The following is an 11,876-nucleotide window of genomic DNA, read 5'->3' as shown; positions in this document are numbered from 1 at the left end:
GAAAGCAACAACCCCTAGTCACAAAACGTTTTATTTACAAAATATATACCGAATGTTATACATCTGGCCCCATCACCATGGAAACAACTCCAAAGCCCTGGGGATTTATGCCCAAGCCAAGCCCAGGAGGGCTGGAGAAAGCAAAGCTGTCTCCCAGCCGCCCCCACCCCAGAAGGAAAAGTTCCTCCCATTGAGTGCCTGTGGGTAGGTGGTGAGCTTGACACCCACAAAGGGCAGAAGGCGTGGGGACAGTGAGGTGATGGTGAGGGCCTGGGAAGTGGGTGCTGTTGAGTGTGGGCAGAGGGAGAAGTGGAGGCCCAGTACCCAGCAGGAGGAGCTGAGTGACTGCAGGTGGGCAGGGGAAGAGTCCCACGATGGCCCCAGGTGGTCCAGGGCTCCAGGCTCTGAAGGGTGGGGCAAGGAGGTCAGGTCACGTCTTGACATCCAGCAGTGGCATCCGCTTGTGCTGGTAGCCACTCTGCCAGCCATGTACCACCTGTGGGGGAGGAGACCACACCACAAGGCTGGGCTGTGTCTCCTGGGAGTCTGCAGCACTCAGTTACAGCCCAAGTAAGCAGAACCAGGCTCTGGTTTCAATGTGGAAGAGTATGGCTGGGAACAGGGCTGACCGCCCCGCTTGCCTCATTCTCCCCCTGTGCTTACCTTGGGATCTCCCATGTCAGAGAGCAGCTCCTGCTCAGCCTCATGCAGCTCCTCGGCTGGGTCATAGCTGTACATGGGGAGCAGGTGATGGCGCAGCCGGTCCACCCTGGGGAGCAGGGGAGGGGGACTCAGCCTAGGAGGCCCCCCAACCCTCACCAAACACCTGGCTGCCCAGTCTCCTCCCTCTCCCAGGCAGGGGCACTTCCAATGGGTGCCTTTTGGGACACACTTTAGCTCGTAAGAATACAACCCTGATTCTACAAAGGAGCTCTCCCCAGTAAGCTGAGGCTGGGGCAGGGAAAACAAATTTCAGGCTTGTATCAGGATGGCTGAGGACATCTTACAGAGAACACAGAGGCTATGAGCAGGAATTTCAGAATGGGTGTGGGGTTAAGGCGGGCGTGGGGTCAGGGACACTCACCGTTTTTTCTTCTGTATATACATTACCTGCAACAGAGACAGAGCACTGTGGGGGCTGCTGAGCCCAGGAAGGCCCACAAGCAGAGAGAGGCTCACCTCCACCTCCACACCCTTCACTCCCTCAACAGGACAGTGGGGCCTCTGTGCAGCCCCTGCCTTAGCAAAGCTGTGGGTGTCTGTGTGTGTATATGAGGGATCCTTACCACAGCCACCACCACCCCGACCAGGGTGATGAGGAAGAAGGGCCCCAACACATAGCCCACCATGGAGTCGCTGTTGGCCTGGGGGGCATTGGGCACAGTGGTGTTACTCATGACATCGGCAGCCGGAGGGCTCGGTGGTCAGCATGGGCAGTGGTGCCTTGGGAGGGCGCCTCCACTGGGCTCCCTGGGGAGGAGGAAGGGAGGTTAGCAGTTGCACCCAGGGTGACATCCAGACTCTGGATCCCTCCCCCAGAGCTGGAGATCCCAGAAAATGGGTCCCAGGTCAAATCCTGGGAGGAGGGATCCTCCAGGTAGATGTACTGGGTGTAACCCTCCAGCGAGTCTTGGCAAATCCTGGCAGGAAAGGGGATCAAGGGAAGTCCTGGATCCAAGGCTGAGTCCTGCCCAGCTCCTATCCCTAAATCAGGACGGGGCCCAGCTCAGATGTTGGCCAAACATTTCAAAGTCTCAACTTCTGGGGAAAGATTAAGTGCAGGTTTCAGGTGCCTGTCCCAGCCCTTTTAGGTTGGGCTGCCAGCACCTGTCCAGTGGAGCAAAATGTATAAATGAGGTCCACACAGGAGGGACCTGCACTGCAGCCGGGAGTGAGGTGGGAGCATCTGAAGGAGCCCGCTTCCAAACTGGTCCAATCCCATTTCAGGTGATGGGCCCCATGCCTGGGTTCTATGCCCTTGTCCCTGGTGTCACCTCGGACATACAGCTGGAACACCCTCTCCCCCATCGGTCTCGTGTGTCAGGGTGGACACGAGTGGGTAAAGCTGGATTGTATCTTCGAGATGATGTCACCTTCCTCCTGTCTCCACCCGGGGCTCCGCCCAGGTCCCTCCCCTCCTGGCCTGAGCTGACAGGCAGAGGTGGAGAGGGTCAGTCCCCATGACAGAAGCAAAGAGATCCTCCTGGGGCGGTTTGCACGCTGATGGCCCAAGGTCCCGGACCCAGGTTCGCTTGAGTCTCTATCAGAGGGCATGGTATGAGGGACATACCCCCGTGTCCGTGGGGCACGGGGCATCAAGCTTGCCCTTACCCAGTCGCATGCTCATCGTCCCAGGTCAAGGGGGCATGCCAGGGTGGGGAGGGCGTCAGGCCGCTGCTAGGATGCTGACCAGCAACAGCGGACAGGAGGTAGTTCCCACGGCGCGGGGAGGCTCAGGCCGAAGGTGGGGGGTGTTGGGGAACGCGGAGGGGCTGCCCCGCGCCCGAACATCCTGGAAGCCTGACACCCCGAGCCGTGGACCCGTGCCGGCGCTCTGCAGCCCAGCCGGCCTGGCCATGTCTTACCTCCCGCCGCTGCAGCCCCGACAGGAACGCCCTCGGTTGGCTCCCGAGCCCCGGAAAAGCCGTCAGGCGCGTGATCAAAGGACCCGGGGAAATGGGCTGGGCCTCAGCACCCTGGCGCAGCCAATCCGGTAGCGGAAGGCGGGTGGCCTGGAGATTTCTGGAGCTGCCAATCCGGAGGCGGGGGTGGGCGGTGCGAAGCGAGGGTACAGTGGGGCTTACTGCGTCCGCCCCGCGGCGGCAGGGGGCAGCCGAGGGCTGCGCAGCTGGGGAGGAGAGCACGGGGCGGTGCGGGGCGCGAGCAGTTTCTGGGCGATCCCCGGCGCCCATCTCACCCCTCTTGTTGCAGCCAGAATAGGGTCGTGCCGCGCTCTAACGTTGAGCCCAGGCCTTTTGTGCAGGACCCTGCTCCGGGCCCACTCGGCCTCCATCTGTGTTTGTTGCCCGGCCTTCGGGCTGTGCTCTGGGCTACTGGGTCCCGGGGACGCCCACCCTCTCTGCGCCTGTCTTAACGTCTGTAAAACAGGCTGTGAGGATTATTATTATTATTACTTTTTTTTTTTTGAGATGGAGTCTCCTCTGTCGCCTAGGCTGGAGTGCAATGGCGCGATGTCGGTTCACTGCAACCTCCGCCTCCTGGACTCAAAGCGATTCTCCTGCCTCAGCTTCCCGGGTAGCTGGGATTACAGGCGGACAACACCACGCCCGTCTAATTTTTTGTATTTTTAGTAGTTTCAGCATGTTGGCCAGGCTGGTCTTGATCTTGTGATCTCAAGTGATCTGCCTGTCTCAGCCTCCCAAAGTGCTGGGATTATAGGCGTAAACCACCGCGCCCGGCCTTTTGTGAGGATTAAATGATGACATGAGTTTCGGGCCCACCCAGGGACGCCAAAAAAAAAAAAAAAAAAAAAAAAAAAATGACGTGAGTACGGAGCCTACCAGATTATGCCCCGAAAGGTTAAATTCCTCCTGTTCACCTGTTTTCAGTTTTAGGGACACACGAAGCAGCAAGGTGAGCTCCCCCCGGGTCACAGGCAACTTGCTAGGTCGGTAAACTTTGGTCAAAGCTTTTGTGGTCTTATCATTGAAATGGCACATATTTACTGGGAAAATCTGAGTAAGGCCAGTGGAGTTTACCAGTGTCAATATCCTGGTTGTGATTATTACGGTTTTGTAAAATGTTATCATTGGGGGAGTTTAAGCAAAGTGTACACAAGCTCATTCATTCATTCATTCATGTGAGACGGAATCTCACTTAGTTGGCCAGGCTGGAGTGCAGTGGCATTATCCTGGCTCACTGCAACTTCTGCCTCCAGGATTCAAGCGATTCTCCTGCCTCAGCCTCCCGAGTAGCTGGGACTACAGGTGCCTGCCAGCATGCCTGGCTAATTTTGTATTTTTAGTAAAGACAAGGTTTCACCATGTTGACCAGGCTGGTCTCAAACTCCTGACCTCAGGTGATCTCCCTCCTCCCTGCACTCCCAAAGTGCTGGGATTGCAGGTGTGAGCCACAGCACCAGGCCTCTCTGTACTATTTCTTATAACTGTATGTCGCCGGGCGCGGTGGCTCACGCCTATAATCCCAGCCGTTTGGGAGGCCGAGGCAGGTGGATCACGAGGTCAAGAGATAGAGACCATCCTGGTCAACAAGGTGAAACCCCATCTCTACTAAAAAAATACAAAAATTAGCTGGGCATGGTGGCACACACCTATAGTCCCAGCTACTCGGGAGGCTGAGGCAGGAGAATTGCTTGAACCCAGGAGGCGGAGGTTACAATGAGCCGAGATCGCGCCATTGCACTCCAGCCTGGGTAACAAGAGCGAAACTCCGTCTCAAATAAATAAATAAATAAATAACTGTGAATCTACAGTTACCTCAAATGCATATGCGTGTATATACATATACATTACTTATTATTTATTTATATATATATAGTTTTGTAGCAGACCCTCCTTTACTCCCTAAAATCACACACGATTGGGAAAACTGACTGGCAGATTATGGAAACCACCCAGGAACGTCAAGGTTATGGCAGCTGAACTAGGCTAAAGCCCTCCTGGGTCATCAGGTGGTAATGGGGATAAGGTATGACCTAGGTCACCCTGTTCTTGCCAGAGGAACCCTTATGGGCAGATGTGAGGTTCTGGGAGCCAGGCCCTATTAGCCAGAGTCAGCCAATGGTGCGGACATGGGTGAGTTGCTTGGTTTGGTCCAGCCACAGGTTTTCTCAGGCCCTTCCAGGGAAGGCTGGATGAGGGCAGGTCTGGTGCAGAGGTCAGAGGGCATATGGGAACTTTGATCCCTTGTCTCCAGACACCATCTGCCTGTGGTGGGGAATCAAGGATGGAAGGAAAGGAGTGAAAGAAATGCGTGGGCCTGGAAGCCGAGCTGGGTCTCCTAGTGCTCTCAGGCTGCGAGTCTGGAGAGGAGGGAGACCCCTCACCCTAGGCTTCTGTCAGAGCTGGGCCCGCCACGCCTTGCAAGGAGTAAGTGATGGGGTTTGAGAACTTGGACCTTGTGGCTGCCCACACACTCAACTCCTGTCTATTCCTCAGGACTTCTAGCCACAAATCTTGAGGGCTCACTATGAGCAGGCCCAGTAGTCACACTGGTTAGAGGGTTGTGTGGAGACAGCCAGTCTCAGGGCCAGAGACCCAGTAAGGATTTTACTTTCTTTTTTTTTTGAGACAGTGTTTCACTCTGTCGCCCAGGTTACAGTGCAGTGGCTCGATCTCAGCTTACTGAAAACTTCGCCTCCCGGGTTCAAGCAATTCTCCCGTCTCAGCCTCTAGAGTAGCTGGAATTACAGGCACGCACCACCACGCCTGGCTAATTTTTGGATTTTTAGTAGAGAGTTTCAATATGTTGGCCAGGCTGGTCTTTTTTTTTTTTTTTTTTTTTTTTTTTTTTTTTTGAGACGGAGTCTCGCTCTTGTTACCCAGGCTGGAGTGCAATGGCGCGATCTTGGCTCACCGCAACCTCCGCCTCCTGGGTTCAGGCAATTCTCCTGCCTCAGCCTCCTGAGTAGCTGGGATTACAGGCACGCGCCACCGTGCCCAGCTAATTTTTTTTTGTATTAATAGAGACGGGGTTTCACAATGTTGACCAGGATGGTCTCGATCTCTCGACCTCGTGATCCACCCGCCTCGGCCTCCCAAAGTGCTGGGATTACAGGCTTGAGCCACCGCGCCCGGCCGAGGCTGGTCTTAAACTCCTGACCTCAGGTGATCCGCCTGTCTCAGCCTTTTAAAGTGCTGGGATTATAGGCGCGAGCCACCACGCCCGGCTGGATTTACTTTCTTTACCCCTGGCACAGAACACCCTTGTGAGCTAGGCAGGGCAGGTGGAGCAATCCCAATTTGCAAATGAGTAAACTGATGCCCAAGCAGTGTGATGACTTCTCAGGGCCCTTGGCCGGGTCATTAAGGGCAGGTGGGATGAGATGACAGGTGTGCCTCTCTTCTCGGACAGCTCTCTGCTGACAGCTGCCCAGAGCTACATTGGAGGCCTGGTTTCTTCTGTGTTGAGGCTTCATATCTGTTGAGACTGCCTCCAAGTATAGCTGGGGGAAGCTCCAGCTCTGCCTTCCCTCTTCATGCAGCTGCCATTTCAGGAAGGAGAAGACCAGGGTGGGCCTGAGGCCACATTGTGCCGCCCGGCTCGAGTTGTGACTGCCTCCTTATCCATGCTGCTGTGCTTAGTGCCTGGACTTGTCTGTCCACTTCGGCTAGCGACTCACTCATCCTCGTGTCCTCCAGCTCTGGAGGCACTGAATAAACCATAAAAGCAAGACCTACCTGAAAGGACTGAACTATTTTCAGTTAACTTCTAGAATGAAGCTGAAGAAGATGTATAGGAAGGCAAGAATATCCAGTTTTTGTAATATCTGACATCCATTTAAAAATGGACCCTGGCAGCCGGATGCGGCAGCTCACGCCTGTAATCCCAGCACTTTGGGAGGCCAAGGCGGGTGGATCACCTAAGGTTGGGAGTTCGAGACCAGTCTGACCAACATGGAGAAACCCCATCTCTAGTAAAACTACAAAATTAGCTAGGTGTGGTGGTGCTCCCAACTACTTGGGAGCCTGAGTCAGGAGAATCGCTTGAATCCGGGAGGTGGAGGTTGCAGTGAGCCAAGATTGCACCATTGCACTCCAGTCCTGGTGACAGTGTGAGACTCCATCTCAAAAAAATAAAAAGAATGCCTTTTAAGTCAGATGGAGTGGCTCATGCCTGTAATTCCAGCACTTTGGGATGCCAAAGCGAGAGGACTGCTTGAGCCAAGAGACAGGAGATCAAACTGGGCAAAATAGTGAGACCCCCTCATCTCCACTAAAAATTAAAAAAATATTAGCAGGGTGTGGTGACTGTGCCTTTAGTCCCAGTGGTCTTAAAATCCTGGGCTCAAGCAATTCTCTTCCCTTGGCCTCCTGAAGTGCTGGAATTATAGGCATGAGCCATTGCGCCTGGCCTAAAAGTTTTTAACGTTTACTTTAAATTTTTAAATTAATTTTAATTAAAAACATTTTTTTAGAGACAGGCTTTCATTCTGTCACCCAGGCTGGAGTTCAGTGGCACCCATCATAGCTCACTACAGCCTCGAACTCCTGGGCTCAAGGGATCTTCCTCCCTCAGTCTCAAGTTGCTGGGATTACAGACCTGTACCACCATGCCTGGCTAAGTTTTTCATTTTAATAGAAAAGGAGTCTCAGTTTGTTGTCCAGGGTGGTCTTGAACTCCTGGGCTCAAGCCATCCTCCCAACTCGGCCTCCCAGAGTGCTAGGACTACAGGTGTGAGCCACTGAGCCTGGCCAAAAAAAGCTTTTTTTTTTTTTTTTTTTTTTTTTTTTTTGAGACGGAGTTTTGCTGTTGTTACCCAGACTGGAGTGCAATGGCGCGATCTCAGCTCACCGCAACCTCCGCCTCCTGGGTTCAAGCAATTCTACTGCCTCAGCCTCCCAAGTAGCTGGGACTACAGGCACGTGCCACCATGCCCAGCTAATTTTTGTATTTTTAGTAGAGACGGGGTTTCACCATGTTGACCAGGATGGTCTCATTCTCTTGACCTCGTGATCCACCCACCTCGGCCACCCAAAGTGCTGGGATTATAGGCATGAGCCACCGCGCCTGGCCAAAAGTTGTTTTTTAAAGAGCCTTTTACAAATTAATTAGTGGAATTAATGACTGATGACTCCACAGACCAGGCCCCAGGGTCTGGGAAGGGGCGGACACAGGGAGGAAGAGGAGCCGAGGCTGCAGCGGACTCTCCTGGTCTGCCTTGTTGCACAGGCCCAGGCTTGCCGGGCCAGCCCAGAGTGTCCCGACCCCAGGGCGCCTCCTTCCAGGCTCTTTCCTACACGAGCTCACTTTTTTGCAGAATCACTTGGGGTTCCTTGTGCAGCCCCTATGTTTTCCCACGTCCCCGCCTTTGCTCGAGAGGTTTTCCCACCATCTCTGCCAGTTGGAAACCCGTTGGTCTCCTGTGGGAGGCTGGAGCTGGGGCCAGGTCAGCCCCGGGCTCCCACCCCACTCTGAGGTAAGAGGTCAGTGGGGCTGGGCAGGGCCACGGCTAGGCGGAGGGAGGCAGAGGTGCCCATGCTGGGCCTGCACATCCCCAAGGGATAAGTGAGCAGGGACTCAATGGGTCCTGAAGATTCAGTAGAGGGAACCCCTCACTGACCAGCCCCTGACAGCACAGAGGCCTGACTTGCAAGATGTTTATTCTCCGTCCCCAGCTTTCCTTCTCCTTCCCCACCTGCTCCACATTCTACTGATTTTCCCCCTGTCCTCCAGTTCCCTGCAGGCTGCAGCCACCCCGCAGTGAAGCAGGAAGGGAAGTACCTGCCTCTCAGGTGAATGTGACGGTCTGGGCCCTGCGCCTGTGCAGGTAGTAGCTGTTCAAGGAATGGTCTGAACAGATGGGAGAGTGTTTCATAAATTGAAAAACACTAGAAAAATAATATGAGCTATTAAAGTTGGTCCGCTCAACTTCCTCACATGGAGTTTGCCCCAAGCAAAACAAATTTCAACTGCACCCCATGAACCGCCAGCCCCCATACCTGCCCCTTTTCCTCTCCTCCTTTCCTGGCTCACCCAAACTTGGCTTCCTTTGCCCGTCCCAGGCACAGGCCTGGCAGGAAATGGCCAGCCTGCCGTTAGCTCCTGCCCCAGGTCTGGAGAAGTTCACAGGCTGCTGAGCTGAGATAAGAAGAGTGTCAGGAACTGAGGGCTTCCTCCTCCTGGAAAAACGCCTCCCCCTCCCACTTCATTGCCCTCCAGACTCAAGGCAGGAAGAGGAACCTGGGGAAGGGACCTCAGAGGAGAGGTCTCCATCACGAGTTCATTCTGACTGTTTGAATGTCACCCTTGCCCCAAAGGGAAGAGCCTCTTTACATAACTCTCCCCGCCTCCTCCACCTGCTCCAAACGGTCTCCCGCACCAGGTCCCAGGGCACCTTGCATTTGCTTCCAGGTTTTGGGGGAAGTGAAGGGGTATGTGGAGGGGGGCTGTTGAGGGGACTAGGTGACACTGGCACATATTTCTTGTGCTGCGGACATCCCCAAAATGTCATTTCATTTCCAGGGTAAGCTGCTCTGCACCACTTGGCTGGAATATCACAATGAAGAGAAATCCTCCCTTCCTTCGGAAGGCATCTTCAGAACAGGGGCATGTCCAAGCCGACACAGTCCAGCGTAGGAAGAAGTATCTTAGAGATTTTTCCCAAAGGAGGACACAGAACATGTAAACTGTGAAAGAGTGTGATGGTGTTGCATGCATTTGGAAAACTGCAAGAAGTTCTGTGAGGCCAGGGGAACACAAGGATGAGGCAGTGGCAAGGATTCAGGCAGGGGCCAACTCACAAAAGGCATTGGGTACTAATCTAAGGAGGTGGAACTTTACCCTGAAAGCTATGCGTAGGAAGAGAACAAGAAATGTTGCCAAGGACACCACAGGGCTTGGGGGCCGGCGGTCAGTGGTCAGATGACCACTTGTGACCTTTGGACTTGTCAATGTGGCAGTCACTGGCCACTGACGGGAAACACTGGAGGTGGAGTAGGGGGAGGCATGAATCCATAGTGACCCCATGGTATATGGTTTTCTCTGGGCAGGCTCAGCTCTCACATAGGAAGGGATAAAAATGGGTGGATTAATTTAGGTCTGGGATTCTGAGGGAGACTACGCTGGAAGGATATGGGGACGAGAAAGATGGAGTAATGACTGGTGAATGAGTAGCGAAGTCACGGACATGGGTCTTGATGTGACATGGGCTGAGAAACTTTGGTGGCCAGAGTGGGATAACCCTTTTTTTTTTTTTTTTTTTTGAGACAGAATCTCCCTTTTTGCCCAGGCTGTAGTGCAGTGGCACGATTTCAGCATACTGCAACTTCAGCCTCCCAGGTTCAAGTGATTCTCCTGCCTCAGTCTCCTGAGTAGCTGGGATACAGGCGTGTGCCACCACGCCCGGCTAATTTTTTTGTATTTTTAGTAGAGATGGGGTTTCATCATGTTGGTCAGGCTGGTCTCAAACTCCTGACCTCATGATCCACGTGCCTCAGCCTCCTAAAGTGCTGAGATTACAGGCATGAGCTACCACGCCAGGCCCTCTTTTCTTCTTTTTTGAGACAGAGTCTTACTCTGGCTTTCAGGCTGGAGTGCAGTGGTGTGATCTTGGCTCACTGCAACCTCCGCTTCCTGGGTTCAAGCAATTCTTGTGTCTCAGCCTCCTGAGTAGCTGAGATCATAGGCGTGCACCACCACACCCTGCTCATTTTTTTGTATTTTTAGTAGAGATGGGATTTTGCCATGATGGCCAAGCTGGTCTCAAACTCCTAAACTCAAGTGATCCACCTGTCTCAGCCTCCCAAAGTGCTGGGATTACAGGCATGAGCCACCTCACCCAGCCAGGATAATTTTAAAAAATATTTTGTCAGTACAAATGGAGCAGTTAGCTATTTACAGCATGGCCAGTGATCTGTATTTTCCACTTATGAGTTTCAAATTAGAATACTGGTGAAATTCCTTCTCATTGTGTCTATTTCTCAATCTGTGAAAAGGATTGGACTAGATGATCCCTAAAATCCTTCCTGCTCTATCATGTAAGGGTTCACTGCTGTTGTTTTATTTGCATCCTCTTCACACCTACCTAAGCATAAGGACCACCCATCCGCCCTCAACAGATGTTTGTTGAGTACTTGATGGTCTCCCTCTCTCTCACACAAGACACCTGTCAGCATCTAAGCTCATCACCAGTGCGTTTATTGAGTGATGTTGATGTCATGAGGAAGTTCCTCCCTCTGCCTCCCCAGCAACCCTTCCTGTGAGGTGTCTAGGGACAAGGTGCAAATCCAGCCCTCATTTGCCCGTCCCCACCTTCAGTTTCCCCTCGCCCTGGTCCATCTTACAGTCTGAAGTGACCAGGAGAGGACTGCCAAGGGGGCAGGTTCTGACATCAGACCCCCATGTTGAACTGCAGTTCTTCTATTACCTTGGATATGTTACTTAACTTCCATATTTTCTTCTAAACGTTTTTATGACTCTTTTTTCATATTTGTGAATTTATTTTCATAAATGGTGTGTTAAGTAGGGATTTTTTTTTTTTTTTTTTTTGAGATAAGAGTCTCCCTCTGTCGCCTAGCCTGGAGTGCAATGGTGCAATCTTGGCTCACTGCAACCTCCACCTCCTGGGTTCAAGTGATTCTCCGGCCTCAGCCTCCTGAGTAGCTGGGATTACAGGCACATGCCGCCACCCCTGGCTAATTTTTGTATTTTTAGTAAAGATGGGGTTTCACTATTTTGGCCAGGCTGGTCTCGAACTCTTGATCTCAGGTGGTCCACCCACCTTGACCTCCCAAAGTGCTAGGATTACAGGTGTGAACCACTGTGCCTGGCTGTGAAATCATTTTTTCCTGTTTGGTTGATTGTCCCAACACCACTTACTACAGAATCCTTCCTTTCCCCACTCAGGTGCGTAGCTCCTCTGGCTCCTACCATATTCCCATGTATGCACGTCTGTTTCTTGGTCCCCTGCTCACTTTTACTGTCTGATTGATTTCTATTTCTATCCAGCTATTCCATTTATCACATTTAGTTACTGTACCTTTACATTAAGTCTTGATACTGACTGAACACAGGACTTCCATTGTAGTCCTGTGTTTTTCCTGGCAGTTTCTCCAAATTGTCTTAGACATCCTTGGTGCGTTGCCCTGTGGTTTTTAGAGAAGGCTGTCTGGGTCCTTTAGAAAACAGCTTCTCTAAGCCCCATTTCCTTTACCATGACCTATGCCTCACAGGAC

The 11,876-nt window shown here is 52.7% G+C and overlaps 1 protein-coding gene across 2 annotated transcripts; it reads right to left on the bottom strand.

The window, feature by feature from the left end:
* Positions 1-15: 15 nt before the first annotated feature.
* On the bottom strand, positions 16-2,652 carry SMIM29 (small integral membrane protein 29). Of its 2 annotated transcripts, none has more exons than XM_064360448.1 (5): positions 2,586-2,652; positions 1,287-1,470; positions 1,085-1,110; positions 664-769; positions 16-496 (listed from the first exon to the last, which is right to left on the bottom strand). In XM_064360448.1, the coding sequence occupies exons 2-5, from the start codon at positions 1,395-1,397 to the stop codon at positions 431-433; spliced, it is 309 nt and encodes a 102-aa protein (XP_064216518.1). In that variant the 5' UTR covers positions 1,398-1,470; positions 2,586-2,652; the 3' UTR covers positions 16-430. The 2 variants fall into 2 exon arrangements, with proteins under 2 accessions (XP_064216518.1, XP_012317070.2); XM_012461647.2 differs by having other exon boundaries at positions 1,347-1,470.
* Between the last annotated feature and the right edge of the window lie 9,224 nt (positions 2,653-11,876).

Source organism: Aotus nancymaae, unplaced genomic scaffold, assembly GCF_030222135.1.
Source record: "Aotus nancymaae isolate 86718 unplaced genomic scaffold, 86718_ANA_hifiasm-v0.15.2.pri h1tg000040l, whole genome shotgun sequence".
Lineage (NCBI taxonomy): Eukaryota > Metazoa > Chordata > Mammalia > Primates > Aotidae > Aotus > Aotus nancymaae.
The sequence above is the reverse complement of the archived record's forward strand: the minus strand, read 5'-3'. Positions and strand labels throughout refer to the sequence as shown.

Bases quoted from the DNA above. Each gene is read 5' to 3' on its own strand.
- SMIM29 (XM_064360448.1), bottom strand. From the start codon at position 1,397: ATGAGTAACACCACTGTGCCCAATGCCCCCCAGGCCAACAGCGACTCC. The intron at 1,111-1,286 runs GTAAGGATCCCT...TCTCTGTTGCAG, and splicing joins TCGGGGTGGTGGTGGCTGTG to GTAATGTATATACAGAAGAA. The intron at 497-663 runs GTAAGCACAGGG...CCTCCCCCACAG, and splicing joins CTGACATGGGAGATCCCAAG to GTGGTACATGGCTGGCAGAG.